Source organism: Corapipo altera, unplaced genomic scaffold (assembly GCF_003945725.1).
Source record: "Corapipo altera isolate COAL_440 unplaced genomic scaffold, ASM394572v1 104, whole genome shotgun sequence".
Classification (NCBI taxonomy): Eukaryota; Metazoa; Chordata; class Aves; order Passeriformes; family Pipridae; genus Corapipo; species Corapipo altera.
In genome coordinates this window covers 1,564,177-1,584,580 of record NW_020884920.1, presented here as the reverse complement: position 1 = coordinate 1,584,580, position 20,404 = coordinate 1,564,177, and the positions used below count along the sequence as shown (strand labels likewise).

The window sequence follows — 20,404 nt, the reverse complement described above, 5'->3', positions numbered from 1 at the left end:
CCTGTTTCAGATTAACAGGTATTTATTGGGAGTAGTATGATAGAAGCAAAGATTTTCTAAAATTCAACTTTAAAAGTGAGCATGTAAACTCAATCAGAACAGCATTTAGAACTTCTTGTCCCAGGTTAGTGACTCTTCATGCAGCGCAGTTTTTTTTTAAGTCATCTACTTTGAGGACAGGACCTTTGATTCTAATCATAGAGTTATTGTATCTTTTTTCTCTCCTACAGATGTAAGGTGAAAATAAGCTAGAAAAAAAACTTCTCTCTGGGACATGGATGTACATGGTTTGTTACATTCCTGAACCTACTATGTATGGTGCTTATTGACTGTATACTTTATTTGTTCTCCTGTGTGAAAAAACTGGCTCAAAAGAACACTTAATGAGAACAAAGAGACAATGTACATTTGTTTAATGTGACATCAAAGCAAGTATTGTAGCACTCTGTGAAACAATAGGAAGCTTCCCTGTCCAAAAAAGAAAAAAAAAAACGAACGAAAGAAAAACAGAAAAGAAAAAAGACAGTTGAATGAACGGAGGATACCAAAAGTACTCAAAAACATGACAAAAATCTAAGTGAATAGTGGATTTCTGTCAGAGCAGTCAACGGTGCTTTACGTCAAGAAATGTGCCTGCGTTCTTGATGAAGATGGATGGACACTGGTGGACTTCAGGCACAAAAAAAGCAGGAATGTACGAAATGATCAAATGCCACGCAAACACTATAGAACAATACATCCTTGCTTGGTGGTGTTTTAAAAGTCTATACAAAAAAACCTTCTGGGGAGCCTTAAGTGGATTTTTTTTTTTACACCATAAAGTGATTATTAAGTTTTCTTTTTACTCTTTGCCTAGCTTTTTATTATCTCTCGGACTACATTTGCCAATAACACATATAAAAAGACTGGTATAACAATAAGCAGAACACAAAACATTATGGTATTTCTCCTAGTGGGATGCAAACTAATGAGATGTATTAAAATAAAAATGGTATACCTATGCATAATTTTCTAGACGTTTCTTGGTTTATGTTCCCCAACCTCCCCCGTAATTTAAAGCATTACATAAAATAAAAAAAAAAAAAAAAAGAGAAAAAAAAAAGAGAGATGTGCGTAAACAAATCATAGGCTATCCATGCAAAAATCTTCTTTTTTTTTTTTTCCTTTAAGACTTATGCCAGTTGCCTACTAGTGATATTGTGTTAGCAATTGTCATTCTTATCAGTATACAGATACTTTTATTTCACATGTTGGAGCTGTGTGAAATGTACAAATTCTTGTATCTGCATTGTATAATGTCATGGTGGCATGGGAACTACCTTGCTGCAAATATTTGAACAAAACCTAAAATTCTTTATTTTTGGTAAAATGTTATGCTTTATGTGTATTCAACAGAAATATGTGTTTTTGTAAAGGTGAAGTTTGTATTTTTATCTAAAAATTAACAGTTTTATATACCTGAGAAAGCCTGCTATGTTTTCTTGAACCAAAAAAAAAAAAAAAAAAAAAGAAAAAAGAAAAAAAAAAGCATTTTGTGGTCATATTTTTGTAGTAGAATAGCCCAAATAACATCAAAATCTATTTTAATTATAGCAGGGCAGATAAAATACTCTGGCAGCAGCTCCTGTTTTTTCAAAGTGCCAAAGGATTAAATGTTCAGTTCCCCTCGGATTGCGGTGGGAGCCACATGGCTAAATCCTTCTGTATTGCTTTGGAAATTTAGGGCTGTGCCAGATATGACATGGCTACTCACTTGGCCAAAATCACTGCCCCACCCCAGTAGTTTGGATTATGTACCCTTTGTTTTATTTGGATTATCACACTGGATATGTAAAATGAACTACTGGATTCTTTTATTGTGAAACATCTACAAAGAGATGAAAGAGTTTTCTTAGTTTGGAACAACAAAAAAGTTTGTCTTGAAGACAGTTTTTCCACTCAAAAATATCTTCAAATGTGAATGAACTGCAGAACCTTAAAACAACAAAAGAGAGCAAGATTTTTAACCTTTCCACTTCTCTAAATATAGTTCAAACATTCCCCTCCTGTTCCTGTAGCTATGTCAAATTTCAACCAAACAAAGCAATGTTAGCTAACAGGCATTATTGGCTTCAGATGCTAATGCAGAGATAGAGTTAGTCACCGTTCTATTTTGTGATCATTTTCCCAGTGTATTTGTTGAGCACCAAAACTGGAAATACATTTAACTAAGATTGTCTGTGCTTGTTTTCCACTAAGTGTACTGTTCACGATGTTATGCACATGAATGTATGTGTCTGCGTTTAAAAAAGTGTATAAAATGTAATTTATATATTTATGTTTCAGTGGGATGCCAGTAATGTTGCTCCGTTCCTTTTTTTGTCTAAAAGATATCTAATGAAAAAAAAAAACCAAACATATATCCATTAAAATCATGTAAATGAAAAGCATTATGTGACCCACTCAGACACTGTGCAGGTGATGAAAGGATGTCAAAGTCACTTAAGTGGAATAATTTGAAAAACAACTCTTTGAGAGTCCTGCACTGGCATAAGAAGGTTGTGTTGGGATCTGTGGGCCAGCTCCCCTGGAATGACTCCATGGAGCATCCTGCAGCTCTGCTGATTTACATCACGAGGGAGTCTGGCCTTAGAGTAAAGTCTTGAAAACAAAACCAACCGAGGGGCACGTGTTTTGTTGGTGCCAGCAAATAAACGTGTTATGCCAAATTCAGCAAACCAGGGGAGAATGAAGACTGAATGGAGTCCTTTCCAGTAGTCATTTGTTTGAGACTTGTGGTCTCGAGTTAATTTTGTTACGGGGAATGAAACGCACACGAGTCTTTGTTCTCAAGCACAGTGTTCATGTGGCATGCGGCAGAAAACACAGAATTCTCAGGGCTACATTCTCAGCTACTATAAATTGGCAAAACCTTTCTGACTTCAGCTGCCCCCAAGCTAATTTACATCAGATGAGGATCCAGTCCATGCTTTTTAAATTACGAGGAGTAGTGTCATGACATGAGCATCACTTCCTATAGTCCAGCTGAGATCTTACCCACCACCCTATCCAGCGTTGCAGGCTGTGGGGTTAGTCCTTCAGAGTGGCAGATACAACCAGAAGGAAGAGTGACGTTAAAGGTGGTGACACGGGAGACATTAATTCAAAGTTAAGTTGGACATTTCAAGGGCCATGTCCTCAGCTGGTGTAAATCACCATCACTCCATTGCCTGCAATGGAGCTGTACCAGCTTACACCACTTGAGGGGCTGGTCCCTCATTCTTGCTCATCCCTTCCACTCCTCGGTCCCGCAGGGTTGTCGTGTACGGTCAGTGTAATCCTGTGTTCTCTAATCCTTAAGCACAATAAGTGAATATAAGAATGAGTGTCAGACTTAACTTTGAATGTCCAAGCTCTGAAATGGTTTGTTTCACCATTGTGGCTGTAAATTAAACAGTTCTCTGTGCATTTGTGAATGCCGTGTCCTATCTTCTTCTGCTGTCTACTGGAGGTGGACTCCCTCTGGACTTGTAATGTGCTGCATTTGGAGTGTTACAGGGAAGGGTGTGAGCCACAAGGTGTCTGACTGACAGCTCTGTTATTTGTGGGGTGGGGGGCTAGTAGGGGGCTTAATGGAGCTGAGGATGATAGTTGTCATAAGTTGTGCTTCCATGCAATACTGTAACACCTTGTTGGTTTTGTCCTTCCACACTGTAGGTAGTGTTCTGGGGATAAAATGTTTTTCTGTTTCACATTCTGCAGCCACTTCCTCTTTCCAGGGATTCAGAACTTGTTGATCTGATTATATTGTTTTTTTGAGGTCTTGTCTGAACAGAAAATACATAGAGAGAGGACTGCCCCAAACCAACCTCAGTTGTCAAAATATGGTGCATGATCACTGATTCTCCAGTCAATTCATTATGTTTAATTCTGTGCTTCATCTTTCCAGACCTTTCAGTTGCTTTTGTTGAGTGAAATCAAGGATCACATGCCAGTTTGCTTTCCTTTTTTCCTCTCCTCTACCTTCCTTGGCATCTGCTTTATTGGGCAGTGCACAGTAACTACAGGCAGTTGCTCCTCTCCAGCCCTGGAGATTCCTAGGCAGCTCCACCACTTTGTCTTTGGGCTTAGGCTTTTTAATCTGCTTGGAACAGCATCTGTGGGTTTCCTCCCTCCAATGGGCTTCAGCATTCCAGCTGTGAGGTTCTCTTGCCTGTCCTTCTCAGGTCCATGTTGTCTTTCTGTGGTCTCTTTTCCAGATATTCTCTGTCTGACTTTCCCATCCCTCTGTTTCTGTCTCTCAGAAATTATTTTGCCTTCCTAAGATGTGTCTCTCTTATCTCCTGCCTCACAGAACAGCCTTTGATCTGTTTGTCTCTTGTTCAGCTGCTTTATCTGTGTGCCCCGAGATCCTGCACCCCAAACCTACAGGCCCATAACTGACCCAGCCCCACACACATGAAAAACAAATGTTGTTGTATAGATGTGTGTTTGTGGAGAGAAAAAGATTCAGCTTTGCATTTGGAAAAATACCCATTACTGAAGACTCTTTGCTAAAGCTCTGTCCAATCCCAGCAACATTGTGACTCTGAAAGAATGGCAGTGAAGCTATTCCAGAGATCTGACAGTTTAATTAAGATCAGTGGCCTCATTTATGATTTAATTTGAAAGTTTCAAATTTTATTTTGACGTTTCAAAGCTACCTCAGATTTGCATGCTCACATTTTACTGTAAATTGAAAGAAATCATGTTTGTAGGCCCCTTCCATAGCTTTGAAAATCTTACTGAGAATGGTTATCTGACCCTGTCTTGGGCTGGAAATCACGGTTGTTTTAAAACAGACACCATGTGAGGTTTTCAATGAAGTCATTTTCTTGGCGTTTCTAATACACAGCTTCTGGTACTAGCAGATCTCAGGTGAACTCATAAGAATCCCACTTAAATTTCCTTTAATTTCAAATAACAGAGAAAAACCTATCAGTGCTGCATTCCTCAAAAATCAGCCTATGTTTTGTATTTATTATTCAGTTTAATTACTGTCTGTGTTCCCACATTTTAATAGCAAGGCATTATTCCATGTCTGAGCTTTTCTATGCTGCTCTTTGCTGTAGCATCTCTGCGGCACAGCCTTGAACTGGTTTGTATTCGTATCTCTGAAATAAAGAACTATTGTTGTCCCATTTTAGGCGAGACCGAGGCATGGAGAAAAGACTGTGCAAGGTCATACAGCAAGGCTGTGGCAGAACCAGGGATAGGACTCAGATCTGAGTGCTCATCCAGTGCCCTAAATCACACGACCATCTTCCCTTTCCAAGAATGAATCCTTGCACCCTTAGAGCTAAATACTGAAAAGATTGAGGGTAAGTCATTTTACCTAATTACTGTGCATTGGATACATGATCAAAAGCCACTGCTGTATCATCAGAGAACGTAGTGACTGATGAAAATCCATCTTTCTGCCCATGCAATTAGCAGCCTTTTATCCTATCATGGGCTGGTCATTTCCTTGTTCTCAAAGGAGTCAGCCTTTTGTGACTTAGAATGAAAATTATGCACATAGAACAAGACTCAGATTTTATGGGAATTTACAAAAATTCAGTAGACAATTTTAATTCCTTCCTTTTATGGTGTGGGTAACATTTCCTAAGGGAACTGTTTTTGTCATGGGCCCAATCTTAAATTTTTTTTCCCAGACCCTAACGTGGAAAAGCACTTTAGGAGATGCCTCTGTTTGCTCTTCAAACTAAGCATGCTCCTAGCTTTGGACAAACATCCCATTGACCTCAAGCAAATGGATCAGAGTTGATGCTTTCTTATTTTTTTAAAGTAGGGTGTGCCTTCCTGACACAGGATCCCAGTTGTGGGATGGGGGTCTTCATGCTCGTAGAGGGTTGAAGTATGTTTTAAACAACCTTAAAGATGAAGTATCCAGACTAGTACATGCAACTAGGAAGACAGCTGGGAGAGTTCCACTCTCTTTTGCTCCCATGGAGGCTGCCATTTTGAACTACGTATTTGTTCTTTTGGGGGAAAATAATTTATTGGCATGGGTGGATTCAGGAGTGGAGTCACTAATACCAGTGAGCCCATTTAAGATTATCTGTTTGGGTACCTCAGAGAATATAATTTGAAAACTCACAGTTGTACTGATAACAGGCAAATCTGAGATGGGAAAAAATTAATGAGAGCAAATTTCATGTGAAATTTGGCAACTTTTAGTTTAGGGGAAAAAATTAATGACAAGGTAGAACAAACAAGATCAAAAGCTCGATCATTCTTTTTGCAGTTGTGGCATGTCACCTGTCCCTTTAGTCATTCTAAATATTTGCTGCATCAGGCTAAAGTATGTGCTGAAGTAGCTCAGAATCACTACGACATGTAAAAAGTTATGGCTGGTTCTCGTTGAACTGCTGCCTATTATCGTGGCATATGACCGTGAGGTGGGGCCTGCAATCACAGTTGTAAATCAAAGAACAAGTCATAGGTTAGGTTCTGTTTTCCTTAGATATTGTCTCTAAGTTTGTTTTCTGTATGTTAGTCTCGAGTGACGTTTGGTGAGCTTTCCAAATAGGTGTAAAGTCACGAATACCTAATTTCCCAACCTGAAAGTAAGGAAGTGCCAACTCTTGGTCTTGTTCACAATCAATGGGTGAAATTCTGGCAACTTCTTGGTGGTAGAATTTCTGTCACTAAAAGTTTCAGTGTCACATTTTTCCTGTGTTGTCTTCTTTCTTTAGAGGGGAATGCAATCACTATTATATTTGACTCATTAGTAGGCCATCAAATCTGACTTGGGTAACTCAAAACTGAGTTTTGAGTAACTCAGAATTTCCATTTGGACTGATACGTGTATACACTGGTTGTCTTCCAGGAACTTAGATAAAAATACACGAAGAAAGGCTCACTTGTGTGCTTCAAAAGAAAAGAAATTCACATATGAAGGCTGGAGTGGTCCCTCAAACCAGGAAATAAGGAGCCAGGTTTTATAAGAAGTGTTACATACTCATCTGCAGATCAGACTTGGTGTTTTGGCCTCTGTGTACTATCTTTGATCTTGCATAATGAAGGCAAGTGGTTTTACTGTCCATCTTTGAAACTGAGGGTAACTGATAAGATCAGGGGTGCCAAAAAGCAGAAGCACCCAGTGATGCAGCTGAGCTCGTAGTGCTTGAAATCCCCTGGGGATTTTGAAAAACTTCCTGATTCTGGAAAACAATCACAAATAAATAGAAGAAAAGCATTTTAAACACTGCTGAAAATCCCACCCTGGATTATTTGGCAGGTGAAAAAAGAATCCAAAAAAGAGACTACTTATAATGATCATTCAGTGACAAAGTAGATACTCATGGAGAATGCTCATGCTTAAGTCTCTCAGCAGTTAATTATCATCTTTACAGACCATAATACTGGAATACTTCACTTATCATCAATACTTCAGGGCTTGGATGAACTTTGAGACGCATGAAAATGAGACACTCCTTAGGCTCGTGGTAGCTCTGTGTTCTAGTAACTGATCAACCCATTACATAATTGGTCAGATCACTAACTTGCATAAATAGATACAACTCCGTTGACTTCACTGGAGGTGACAGTTACCTGAGAATTGACCCGAAACTCCTGCCACAAAGCAGATAATGGTTTCATATTTTGCTGTTTAGTGTTGTAAAAATAGACTCATTTCCTGGAGCAGTTAAAACAAGAAAATAGGGAAAAGCAATTTCCCACAGAGACTCATCCGCACTGGAATTCACCGAAGTCCCCGGATGTGAACATGTGCTGTTAGAAAACATAAACCAGCAACTTTGTTTAGGGAAGCCTCTGACCTGTCAAAAATGCAGAGCATTTCTAACCAGACTTTTCCTTGGCAATTAGTGGGTAGAATTACTCATAGAAATTGTTTTATTTGCTCACAAGGGGAAAAGTAAGACATAAATTCAAGATAGCCCCCGTTTGACCACAAGAAAAAAGACTGTTCACAGAGGGCCTGTGGGTGAAGTGCTGAGTGGCTTCAGCTCCCTTTGGGGATGAACTCAAATTTTTAGACCTCAGTGAAGTATGAAGAGCCCTTCCAGACTTACTGGGCATCCCTAGCTGTGATTTTTTTCAGCAGTTTAAGGGATTTGGCATCCAGTTTTAATTCATTTTTTATGCGACTTTCAAGAAACCTTTGTTGCCTTCAGAATGTCTCTGTTCTGAAAAGAGACTGATTTCGACCCAATGATGTGACCATGCCTTGCATCTCTGGGTAGCAGCACTCAAACCTTAGGTTTGTTTTTTTGTTTGGTGTGTTTCCCAGCAGTGACTTTTCAAGTGCCCCATTCACTGCTGGAGCAGCCTGACAGTTCAGGTGGGAAGTTCCCCCCACTCCAGCCACGCGTCACCTTTTCCTTAGCACTTGGGCTTTACATGTGTTTTCTGTACAAAGGTGGTGCTGGTTTAACCTGAAGACCAGGGAAGTTTCAAGTGGTCAGATTTTGTGCTGTGGGCCCTGTTCTGCTACTACTGAGTCTCTTGCCCAGCTGTGTGGGGCCAGAGAAGGAGGGAGAGATGGTCCAGCACTTGGAGGAAGTGGGCTGAGGGCTCTATGCTCACACTCTTGGAAGTGAAGGCATTTCTTGGTCCAGACTCACCCACAGTAAAATAATCTGCTCAGAGGTCTCCTTGGAGTCAGGAAGCTACTCAAAAACTTGTTCAAGGTCTGAATTCCTCTTGACTGCAATGGGTTTCCACAGCAAAAATGAGAGAAGCAATTTGTCCCAAATAGAGTGGTTTCTTCAACAGGCCATGTAGGAGTCAGCTTGTGTACTGTACTGATTGCCCCAAATACCCCTTTTAAATAAATTTGAACTGTTTTTTCTGGGAGATGTTTCTCATAGATGTGCTTCAGAAGAGCTTGCCTAACAGCTTGTATCCATTTGCTGTGAAGAGCCTTCTGGCCCATCCAAAATGGTCAGCCTATGCCTCTGTGGCTAATAGGGGTTTTGGGACCTTGCAGCTGGGGTTAGCAAGTGCAAATGTTTCCCATTAGCTCCCTGCATACCCTAAGTTGTGATTCATCAAGAGAGACAGTGGAAGGCTGAAGTTGAGACATGAGATGTTTCTTTGAAATTACTTGTGCTTAAAGTTAGGCATGATCTGAGCTGGCTTCCTAAGCTGAGCCCCTAACGAGCCCACTGTGCTAACACAGTGCAGTTTAGTGTTTTCCTCCTGTGCATTGACCAGAGTGATGCTGTTTCAGGAGGGTTTGAAACCTTTCAGAAAACCATTCCATAGTAACAAGGAAAAACTTGAACTATTCAGTGGCTTTCTACCAGCAAGCTCAGCTACACTAGAGAGCCCATAGCAATGCTTGCCCTCTCTGGGCCTCTTAAGGTATTTTCCTTCCTTATTTTCTTTAGCATGTTTCTTTTTTAAGTGAGAAAACTATCTTAAAATGGTACTGTAAAAAGGTGGGAAATTAGGTAGATCATATCATCTTGATTCCTTTATCTCACTTAATTAAGGAGAAGTTTGCCCATAGTGATCTGGTATTTCCTAAAACAAGCATACATGAAGAACACTTTGAGGAACTTCAAAAGAATTTTCAGGCTAGATCAGGAAAAGATAAAACCAGAAGTGGAAACTTCTAATACACTTTATAGCTCATTACTTACAGGAAGTACATTGTTACATAGGATACTAATGAATTCTGCAGAATGAGGTTTCCAAAAGAAAAATAAAATGGCACCTTCTCTATCTTTAGAGGAAAGGTCTGAGGGCTTTTGCAATTATGACAGATATGCAGTGGATATGTATGGTCATATCACCTGGATAGAGTCTATCTCTGGGAAAAGGCTATTTAGAATTTCAAGTGTGTACACTATTGAATTTCTACAGCAACTTCCTGGTCTAGCTGTTAAAAGTGATAAAGGGAATGGTAAAAGTCTATCTTGTTTTCAGTTGCTCTGTTCTACACCCCAGAGAGCAGAAGTGCTGCCCTGTGTACAGCTGGCTGTGAGCAGGGTGGCAGGAACACAAATTTGGATGACTGAGGATGAACATGTAAAGTTGATGCTGATGTTCCCAATCAGGTAGTGAGGCCAGCAAAATGGAAACAGCAAAATGGATACTCAGATTTTTCCAGTGACACTTGTCTGGGAAATTATTATTTGGCAGAGTCTTAATTAACTGAAATGAGCAAGTAATTCTAAAATCCTGATTTTGGAATCCCAAACTACTGGATTTACTGTTAGTGAGTTAATGCTGTCAGAGGTGCTGTGGTACAGGAATGTTTCACATTTGTAAAGCACACAGAAGTCCTAAGGATAACAGGTAACAGTTTTCTACTGTCTGAAGAGTTCCCTGGTGTAAGGAGGCCCCTCGATGGTGCCTCAAGAGCTGAGGGGTTGTGCCCCAGGCTCAGCTCATGGTTTCAAGTCCAGACGTGCTGTCCCCAAGCCGGCAGCACCTGGAGCTGGGTGCACCTCTGTCACATGCAGTTATTGCACACATGCTGGTTACCTTGTGTTCTCCACCAAGGGGGATATGTCCACCTGCCAGCTCCTGTATTTCACTCAGATTGTGAGGATAGCTTTGCTTTATGTATGAACATATTTTAGGTGGCAAAGCATTTCTATCAGGACTGAAGCACATGGGCAGTGAAGCTTGAACATTTTTTCCCTGTGTACAGGCAAGATATTTAAATATGGGATTAGTTGCTCTTTGTATCTTCAGGGGCCCAGATACTTCTAAACCTGTGGTCACTGGAAGGTGTCTTGCTGAAAATCCAGAGGCTTTTGCCCTTGTGAAAATTTCTACTTTTGCTTGAAAGTGAGATTTGGACTCCTGAGTCTCAAAGATGCTTTTGCAAGTGTTGTATCTGTCTTTCTACTTTTCTATAAATCAACTTGCTTGGCCTGAACTGAATGTTTAAATAATAAACAGCTGAAGGACAGTCTGATCACTTCTTTCTGAGCCTTTCCCATGGGGAGCGCTTGGGGTCACATGGCATCTGCTCTGACCTTAAGGACCTGCTTTCTGGAGGCTTTTTTACGATGCTGACAAACCTCACATTTTAACTAGCTGTTAAATAAGCCAGTCAGTGGTAACTATTCAGGACAGGGATTAGAAGAGTATTCTTGCTAGGATACAAGATGGCTCTGTCCATGTGCTGGCCAGGGATGAAGGGCTGGAAAACTGTGTGGTGGAAGGGACTATTAATGTGATTTTCCACAACTTTCCTTGCAGCTGCATTTTTGAGAGGAGAGAGAGAGAGATGGCTAGGCTTGCAGTAACATGTTGTGCCGTCATAAATGCTACAGCCACCATCTGTTTCCAGCCCACGACTTGAAAGAAAACTGAGCAGTAATCTCATAATTCACATGAGTGTTTTACACTTCTGAACCCTTCCCAACCTTTGTCTAATAATGAGGGGAGTGTGTGGTGCTAAGTTTTATATTTTTTCTTGCACTTATTGGTGTTTATTTGTATGTCTCTTTCTCTTTTGTTGTTTCTGGTTTTTTTTTTTCCATAAAAATTTAATTGGGAGGAAAATCAGACCAGTTCCACAGACAAAAGAAACATAATGAAGGCAAAATCCCAATTCCATTGATCTTGCTGACAGAATTCTCCAGGAGGAGGTGCATTTAATATTCCTCACTGTGTCTGCCTTATTTACTTGTTGATTAAAAGAAAGACAGTAGAAAGTGAAGAGGCAGGTTGCTGAACTGCCCTTTCCCTGCAGAAACAGAGCTGCTAGAATAGCTGGACATGCGCATTTTAAACCCAAACCCTCAGAGAGGATGGTAATGGTAGGTTGGATTTTAATGAAAACAAATTCTTCTACTAATCTTCGCTTGGGGCTGGCCCTCCACAGGATTAAGGATACCACCTGCTGTGCCAAAGACATGCTCAGGTTCGAGGCTGCTGGTGGGTGGGAAGAACACAAACATCTGAGAGCGACTCTGGTGAGCGATCACAGTCTGTCCTGTTGTAGTGCCCTCAGGGAAGCCAAAGAGTTGAGATCATTTAGTTGATGGAAATACTGCTCCCCTCCAGCCTGCAAAGCAAGGATAGCATCATTAAGGATTTCTTTCTGGCTGTTCTGCAAAATCAAGGGCTGCTGTTTCTCTAGGCCTCCTCTCGTCCTTGGACCCAGTTTGCACATCTCCTCCAGCCACAGCCGGACCGACTGAATGAACTGCTCTCCTCTGGCCTTAGGAACAATGGCTTTCATCATCCCCACCAGACTGCAGAGCACTTTAAGGATGAAAGGGCTTCTCATTTCATATATCCCACTGCTGCTAGAACTGTAAATCATCAATGGACTGAATTTATAGCCAACTGCTACTGCAAGTGAGTGAAATTTATTTTGTGTTGTCATATGTATGGTCAAACTGTCCAAGAAGTTGCCAAACAAAGAACTGAGCTGCTGATGGGCAACCCACTCAATCTATTCTCATTTTATTTAAAAATAATAAATAACTATCAATCAAAAGAACTTATTTTGACATGTGCTACCTGTTGGGTGATCCTCAGTGTGTCTGGGATGTGTCCATAAATGGAAGAAAAACTGCCAGCTGTTGCCAGGTCCAGCAGATATTACATGGATTTCCACCAAGAAAAGGTTTGTGGGCTCACTAGGGTTGGGGACAGGTTAAGGACCATCTCCTTTTTTAGCACTACTTGCTGTTCTGAGAGTGTTTGCTCAGGTAGCAGGTGTGCACAGAGTCCACATCCAGCCACGCTGACCTCTGCTTGAATCAATGACAAATCTGCATTGACCTGTGTATAGCAGTGGTCCTTCTTCTGTCTCACAGTTTAATGACAGGTGGATTTTTGTGGATCTTTGGGGTCTGGAAAGCTGGCCTGTGTCTATTTTGGTGCCTTGTGATGGTGATGAGCTAAAAAGGAAATAGTAGAAACTCTTTAGGTTGCAGGGGTCTGAATCATACATTTCTGTATGATTTTCTTACAGAGCGAACAAGCCTGAAAGGTCATTTTTGTGTTTTACCCAGGCTCATTAATTATAGCTGGGGGTGTTGGAAGCTGCCTTTCCCTGCTTGCTCCTGTTGTCCTGCCCGATTCAATCCCTGCAGCCTCCTACCCCCTTGTCTGTGGTTTATGGCCACATCTGGAGTGTCTCCCTGCACACGTGCTGGTAGGATCCTCCACCCCGCCAGCACACACATTGTGGCTTTTTGGTGTCCGTGGAGTTCTAGGCATCTTTCCCCACACTTGTTTTTGCGTGAGAGGGAAAGAGAGAAGGGGCACGGGAAGGGCAGTGGCAGAGAAGGCCTCTGACATGAAATTCCCAGGAACAGGATTTGCACATTTTATGACCGTTCAGATGGAAATGCAACGGAGCTGAATTATTCCTCCTTAATCCTGCTTTCTCACTTTTCTCCCAATAGCCTCTTCCCCTCCAGTTTAGGTAATACAGAAGCTTATAAACAAATCCCCCCGCGTGAAAAATAGCAAAGCCGGGGGAAAAAAAGGACCTGGGTTAGGGCTGTGATGGATAGACAGGTGGAAGGCAGGCACCAGAAGGGAGGATGAATGGTAAAAGCCTTTGATGGAAACACTAAAGAGCTATTGAAAATCCAAGGGGTAGGGGGAGGGAGGAGAAAGAATAGCAGGAGGAGGGAAAGCAAGGCAGCCGTGCCCCCGTCCCCCCGCCCTCTTTCTCAGGATGTTGAAAGTATTTGTCCTTCGTTACAAAATGATTGAACTGCCGCCAGGCCAGGCCACCCTTCCAGCCATTGCACTGGGAAACTGGCACTTCTGAAAGCCTCGTCGCCTCTCAAATTTTATAGCTTTCCCTTTTTGTGGGAGTTTTTGTGTTGTGCTGTTTGCAGGATTGTTTTCAGATTTGCCGCATATCAAAGAAACTATATTTTGTTGCTCTGACAAACACAAGAATCCAGGTAATGAAAAGAAGAATTTAAAAAATAAAGGCCCATTTTTATCAGAATACCCAGCTGTCTGCCTTTCATTGAGTCAGAATTTCATACATTTGGTATTCACTGTGTGAATTTGGTTTACCTCTAGTGCTTTTTGAAGGAGGAATTTCATGCTGTAAGTAAAGCTTCTACTTTACTAATGTCTCTATTTGCACAAAAGTGATGCCTATTCTTCATAGTCAGAGCAGTGAGTATGATCTTGTTGTATCATAATTAAAATAGTTTTTGCATCAGGTACACATAGACAACAGTGGAAAAAAAAATAATCGTTTCCATTTTCAGAATGGCCCCTGAAGTTCTACAATGTCTTTATCCTGCAGGATCTACAGATGGGAATAACTATTGAAGATCTGCGTACGAGACTGTTCCTGCTGCCAGAGGCTGTATTTTTATCATGTATTTATATATGTATGTATTTATATAAGCCTGATGCTTGGAAAGGACTTCAGCCATGTGTTTTCTCAAGAATTAGATTTGGGTGTCTGTAGACGCAGCCTCCACCCAGGCTCTTGTTAACGAGGGGAGGACCCAGGGCCATGGTGTGTCCCTGATGACAGTCACGGGCCATCCCTGTCAGAGAGGAGCTTGTGGTGCCCTGGCCAGGTGGATGATCAGGGCTGTCCCTGGGCAGGTGCCTGCTCTGCGTGTGGGGTGAGTGCATCGCCCCCACTGCAGCCCCAAGGGTGCTTCTCCGAGTACATTGTGCAGACAGTCAGCTGTCTGTTGCCTCCAAGATTAGATCCTGGGATTAGGTCTCTGATGGGCTGGCCGTGACATATAATTAAAATAGTCCTAGAAGAGCAGAGAGGCAATGTGCCACCCATACACAGCTGAGTACTAGGGGTCTGTGCTTCCTCACAGACCCACCACAGCTGAAAACAAATCACTACCATAATTTACAATAGCAATTTCCACCTAAACATCTCCAGTGCCTGGTTATGTTCGTTATTGTTTGCAGAGAGAGAGGTAACACTGCCTTTATCCCCACTTCCAAAAGAGGAGAAAGGGTAAGTGGTTCGCTCAAAGTTAGATGGGGAGTCACTGGAGATGGTGCTCCAGTTTCCTGCCTTCCAAGGAGTTTGCTGCAGTGACCAAAGCAAACAGTCCCTGCTGTTACCACGCCGGACTGTGGCGTGTCATTCGCACTTTATATCTGAGATGCTGTGTCTGGGTAGGTATCACTGTCCTCGTGAACTAACTCTTAGTTCTGGAGCGTGGGTGAACACTTGTCATCATGCCAGGATGACACAAAGTCTAGAAATTATGATGGCAATTCAGGTCATGGGAGAAACGGGGAAAAAATGCTGTCTCAGAAGTGTCCCTGTCTGGTGTCACCGCTGGCAATTATTTAAGCTGCAGGACATGGCTGTGGCAAAGATCAGGTTGTAGCTGATATGAATCATGCCTTGCAATAACACTTTCCTTCTTACATTGTGAAAATTACAGCGGTATGGGAAGTGAGGGAAAATGGGATTTCCCTGGAGGTTAAAGATTTTCCTTTAATCAGCTTTCATAATGTTAATTAAACGTTTGGAACAATGGTTCAGTCCCGGGATCCGCCCGCTCTTGCATAACCATCTCACAATACCGTTTTCACTTTCATGTTTATTTGCCAGCATGATTCAAAGTGAGAGCTGAGCAAGATCACCGCACCAAGGAGCTCTTTGGGAAAACTCACCTCCCTCTCTTCCCTCACCTAGAGAGAGAAGACCCCAACTCTGCCCTCCCAAGGAGGAGCAGCCCAGAGGGATCAGAGCACTTTGTCTGTCATCATCACCCCATCTGCAAAGGGGGCTAATAAAAACTTACTGGTATTTTGAGGCTGGTACATATAAATATATACCCACCCATATGGAGAAAAGGGTGTGTTTATAGAGATCAGTACATGGATAGATCTATTCCGGGTAGGTAAGATAGATTACAGTGCCACTTGTTCCCTGAATTTTTCACTCTCTCTGTAGCGTAGTTGCTATGTGCCCATGGGACCCATCGTCTCTGGTCCTTTGAGCAGTGGGCTTAATATAACCCGGTCTCATATCACACACACACATGGAGCGTTCTGGGGAAGATAAAATTTGGGGAATGGTTCACAGGCAGGGGATGACATTGATTACCCCAGGGACCACACACCATGGGAATGGGAGTTGTGCTGGGCATGTTTCCTGGGCCTCTTGGTGCCCAGGGGCGTCTCTCCTGGTGATCTGAGATGTGTCAGTGTGTCCCAGAGCTGGTCTAGCGACGTGCTCGGAGCACCCACCAGCCACACACGTGCAGGGGGTGCACATGCATCCAGAGCCACAGCCTGGCCACTTTGTTCTTCAAGTTAGAAAAGACCTTTTTCAAAAATAAGGTATTAAAACGTACAAATGTCAGACACTATCAGAAAAGAAAAAATGAACCTTTTATATTTTAGGTCAAAGTGTTATCTAGCTCAAGATTTCTAAATATGTGCAAAATGCAGTTTCTGCAGAAGGACCATTAATCAGTCCCTGGAAGAACTGCCTTTTCTGCCTTTTTTTAAGCTGCAAAGATGAAAACAGAATGCAGTGAGTGCTGGGGCAGCTCCATTTTCCCATTGTGCGGATGGCGGGTCTTGGAGCAGGAGGGCACCTTTATCCATGAGGGCTCCTGCTTCCCTAGCAACGTGTTAACATCTCTGCAAAAGCTGTTTAAATACACTGAGCCGCTTGCCATGCAAGCTCTACATGGCAGTTTCCCTGTTGACACACGCTTTTGTCTGCTCAGAGGAGGTGCTCTGTAAACACCAGTGTTAGACAGTTTTTATGTTACTTATTTCTGATTCATTGGTTCTAAATTAGTAGCTCAGAGGCACATACCTTTTGTACAGGCAGGGAAAGGGATTGCCTCTTCTCCCCACCTTTGGAAACTTTGACCTGCTAAGATCACAAACTGTAGGAAATCTCAGAGGCGAAGTCCCAGGTACCACCAGCAGTAAAAGCTTGGAGTAAACAGATTAGGTGTGTTTGAAAAACGCTTTAAGGGAACTTGGACTATCTGGCTCAGTTTCCATATACCACAAGCAAGATTAATTTCAAGGCTGATTTTGATGGCATGAAGCCTTCCTCCTTAATATAGAAATTGGCTGTGTAATTTATATATATATATATATATTTATCTTTTTTCCTGTTTGGCAGTGCAGGACACGAGGAATCGAAACTTCTTCTCCACACCCCTTTGATTAGCACAGGAGTGGCAGGAGGAATTTTTTTTCTCTTAGTCATTCTGGGCAACCTTTGAGCCCAGCTTTTCCACCCTGTTCCCATTAGGAAGCGGCAGAGGCCACGCGGGTGAGTTCCTGGCCAGCTGGGAGCCGTCAGCTGCCTTCACAGCCTTGGGCAGCCCTTCTGTGATAAATCTATGGCAAGGTGTGTATGGTATCAACCTCGTATCCCACACTGTTCCTGTCCCAACAGTGATGAAATTTTTAAAAAAATAGAGTACGAAAGGGGTAAACCTGTTTCTTGAACTTATAAGTCATTTTATGGAGCAGTCAAGGGTGTTAGGGTTGGGTCTTACTGATGTTCAACGGAGGGCTGCTGGCTGTAGGTTTTACCACCCTTTCACAGGAGTGGGGTGGCACAACCCTGAAAGCTGAGCTGGTCCCTCCCGAATCCTCCCTTGCAGATGGCAAAGGACATTGTTAATCTACACAAAAAAGAAATGCAGAATCCTGTCTATATATTTTGGGCTGAAAAAAATGAAAATTTTGTTGTCAGTCTGGCTTGGCATCACCTTTCCAATTCTCTTTTGTTTGGTCTCTCTGTGATTCATCTCTCCATTTCACTTCTCTTTTGTTTGCTCCATAATTGCTGGCTTAACCTGGAGGCATGAGGCTTCCTTGTGGAAACATCACCGGGCTGTCAGTCAGCCATGGAGAGGTGGTACAGCTGGTACAGTCCATCCTCCCTCTCAGGAGTGAGTGAATCATCCCTTGAATATGCAATATCATCCAGGACAGGAGCCAGGATTCTCAACAGGCACATGAATTCCAGCATCTCTGGAAACATTATTTCCACATTTTGGGCAGACTAAGAGACAGTAAGTAAATAAGCAAGCTGTGGCATTTACAATCGCTGTAGTTTTATTTAAAGTGACTGCCTGTGCTCTAAATGCTTGTGTGGGTATTAAAAATACAGAGAGAAAAGCATGTATCCTTGATCTGATACTGCCCAAGGCAGCTTCATGGCATGGCCCATTTAATGCCATTGAGCAGTCCATTGAACAGTTAAGAACCCACCAGAAACAGTAACTGCCTGCTTTGCTCCTGAAAACTCACATGAACTGACACATCCCAAACCCTCTCTGTTGCTGGCCTCTGGATTTCTCCTTTGAAACAGTGTCTGTGCTGGCTCTTGGTCCTGCATGGAGTTGTTTTCCATCACCCTTGGACAGAAGTAGCGAAGGGCACACAGACCTTCCTTCCCTCACCCTCTTGTTCAAAGTGTCTCCTCTCTAAGGAAAAGGCCAATTTCCCGTGATTGCTCCTGGGCTGTGGGTGGAATGTATCTGGAGAATCAGGGAATATTCACTGCAACATCAGGTAGCCCATGACACAGCATTTTACAACATCAACTGGTTTTCCTGAGATGTCGTGTGCTCTGCTCGTGAATTCAATAAAGCTGCCCCAGAATGAATATCCAATTAGATTTCACTGCTGAATGTGTGAGAGAGATACAATGGGAAAGGAACACTGCTCTGACTGAGCTGGAAAATACTGGTCAAAAGGGCTATGATATGGTTTTCCCTACTCTGTTAGTATTACCAATAGCTAAGACTTTTTCTGCTTTGCTTTCGTGACAAGGTTATAGTTATGTGTTAACCTTCATCAGTCCTTTCGACGATAACAGTGAAAGCAAAGTACCATTAAAATTATCTTCCTATATGTTTAAACCACTCTGGCACTTTTCCAGGCAGTATTTGTGCCCCTGTTTATGCCGCAGACCCTGGTGACCCTGGAATACTTTTATTTACGACAGCATAAGCATCATTTCCATGGCAACATGCTTTTCAAGCTGCAGATTGAGGATTGCAATTTCCTGAGCAATAGAAGAAGCAATGGTGGATTTTTTTTTTCCTAATCAGCTAGTAGCAACTTTCATGTGCAAAACGACCAGCCACGACAAATCATTTAAAAGCTACATTATCATCAAGGCAATTTGAAAGCTCAGCATGGTTAGCCTAAAAATAAAAGAGAGTTAGATCCAGTTGTTTAATGGAAATGAAGATCGTGCGATGATATCCTCACTGCTACTCCAGTAAATTGGCTTCAACGTGCTCTGCAATGCTGCCTAATGAGGAGCAGAGCAGTTCCCTTCACTGGAATGACACATTATTTACAGGAAGACTGGGACATAGTTATGATCCTATATGGTTTCAGACAGTGCTTTCCCATATTGGAGGAGATGACAAAGCCTGTTTGAAAACAGCCCAAGCTATCAACAAAGGAATGTTATTAGCAGATATGCTGGTGAGCGGCTCATGTGAAGCTGCACTCAGTGCTTTCTGCCTTCAGAGAGCACCGGGGTGGAGCTGGTCCCCGAGACAGAACAGCCGCCTGTGCACACACAGATGCCAGCACAGCCCTGCCCAGTGCTGTGAACAGAAACACAGAGCTGAGTCTATGGGGAAGCATCATTTGGCAGTGCCACAGCATTGCTTCCCTCCCCCAGATCAATTTTCAACAGTGGTTAAGCGTTGTCACTCCACAAATAGGGATGCTAAGGGGCAGAAAGATGCAATGATGTGCCCCAGTTTGCCCCGGCTGACACTCACAGGTGTTCTCTGGAGTCTCAGGACACCATCCTGTCTACCAGGGGCCATGATCCATCTATCAGAGTAGGGTGTTTGAAAGCTCGAGCTGTCCTCTGCTCAGCCAGCTTGATGCCCAGCACCGCTGGGATCATCACCACTTGCTGGAGGACAGCACTTCTCACAGCTGCTCTTCTCACCATCTCTCACTGGCAGAAAATTTGCACTAAAAATACTGCTTTAAGGAATTCAGAAAAAGGTGAGGATTTTCCTTCCTGTTAGATTGCCCTTGAGAGTAAAGAAATCTTGCTTCATATCCAGGCAGGAGTTGATGCCGACGAGCCTAAGCCCAGGGAACTGCTAGGTACCAGAATGGGTGGACTTAGCAGCACTTATTCACACCTCTCTATATTATCAGTTACTCATGTCTCTGAGTTCCAAGTTACACTTAGTGGTGAGGGTATCACTTTAGAATTATCAGAGACAGATTTCCAAGTCATAGCAGAAATTATTTAAAAGAAAATAGGTTTTACTGCTGGGTTTCTTTTCCACGGAATTATTTGGTGTGACAGGTGAAGAAACATTAAACTACATTCTGTTATGGTAGAGGTACGCCCTACTTGATAAAAAACTGGTTTGCTTTGGGCCTGCAGTAGTTTTGTGGCAAAACTTTCACTGGTTTTGAAAACATTCGAACAGGAGACGTGGCCTCCAGT

At 42.4% G+C, this 20,404-nt stretch overlaps 1 protein-coding gene across 8 annotated transcripts in view; it reads left to right on the top strand.

The window, feature by feature from the left end:
- The window catches only part of PDGFA (platelet derived growth factor subunit A), a 36,249-nt gene extending 21,801 nt beyond the window's left edge, over nt 1-14,448 (top strand). For 2 of the 8 annotated variants that reach the window (XR_003529876.1, XR_003529877.1), the window contains 2 exons: nt 11-124; nt 231-3,455. Coding sequence is in view for 4 of the 8 variants with exons in the window: in XM_027656558.1 (XP_027512359.1) it covers nt 5,166-5,299 (134 nt within the window). In the remaining 4 variants the exon portion in view is untranslated. Of the gene's footprint in view, nt 1-10; nt 125-230; nt 3,456-5,165; nt 5,340-6,850; nt 13,931-14,239 lie in introns of those variants that run through there. The other 6 variants (XM_027656560.1, XM_027656561.1, XR_003529875.1 and 3 more) reach the window with 5 other exon arrangements.
- The last annotated feature ends 5,956 nt before the right edge of the window (nt 14,449-20,404 follow it).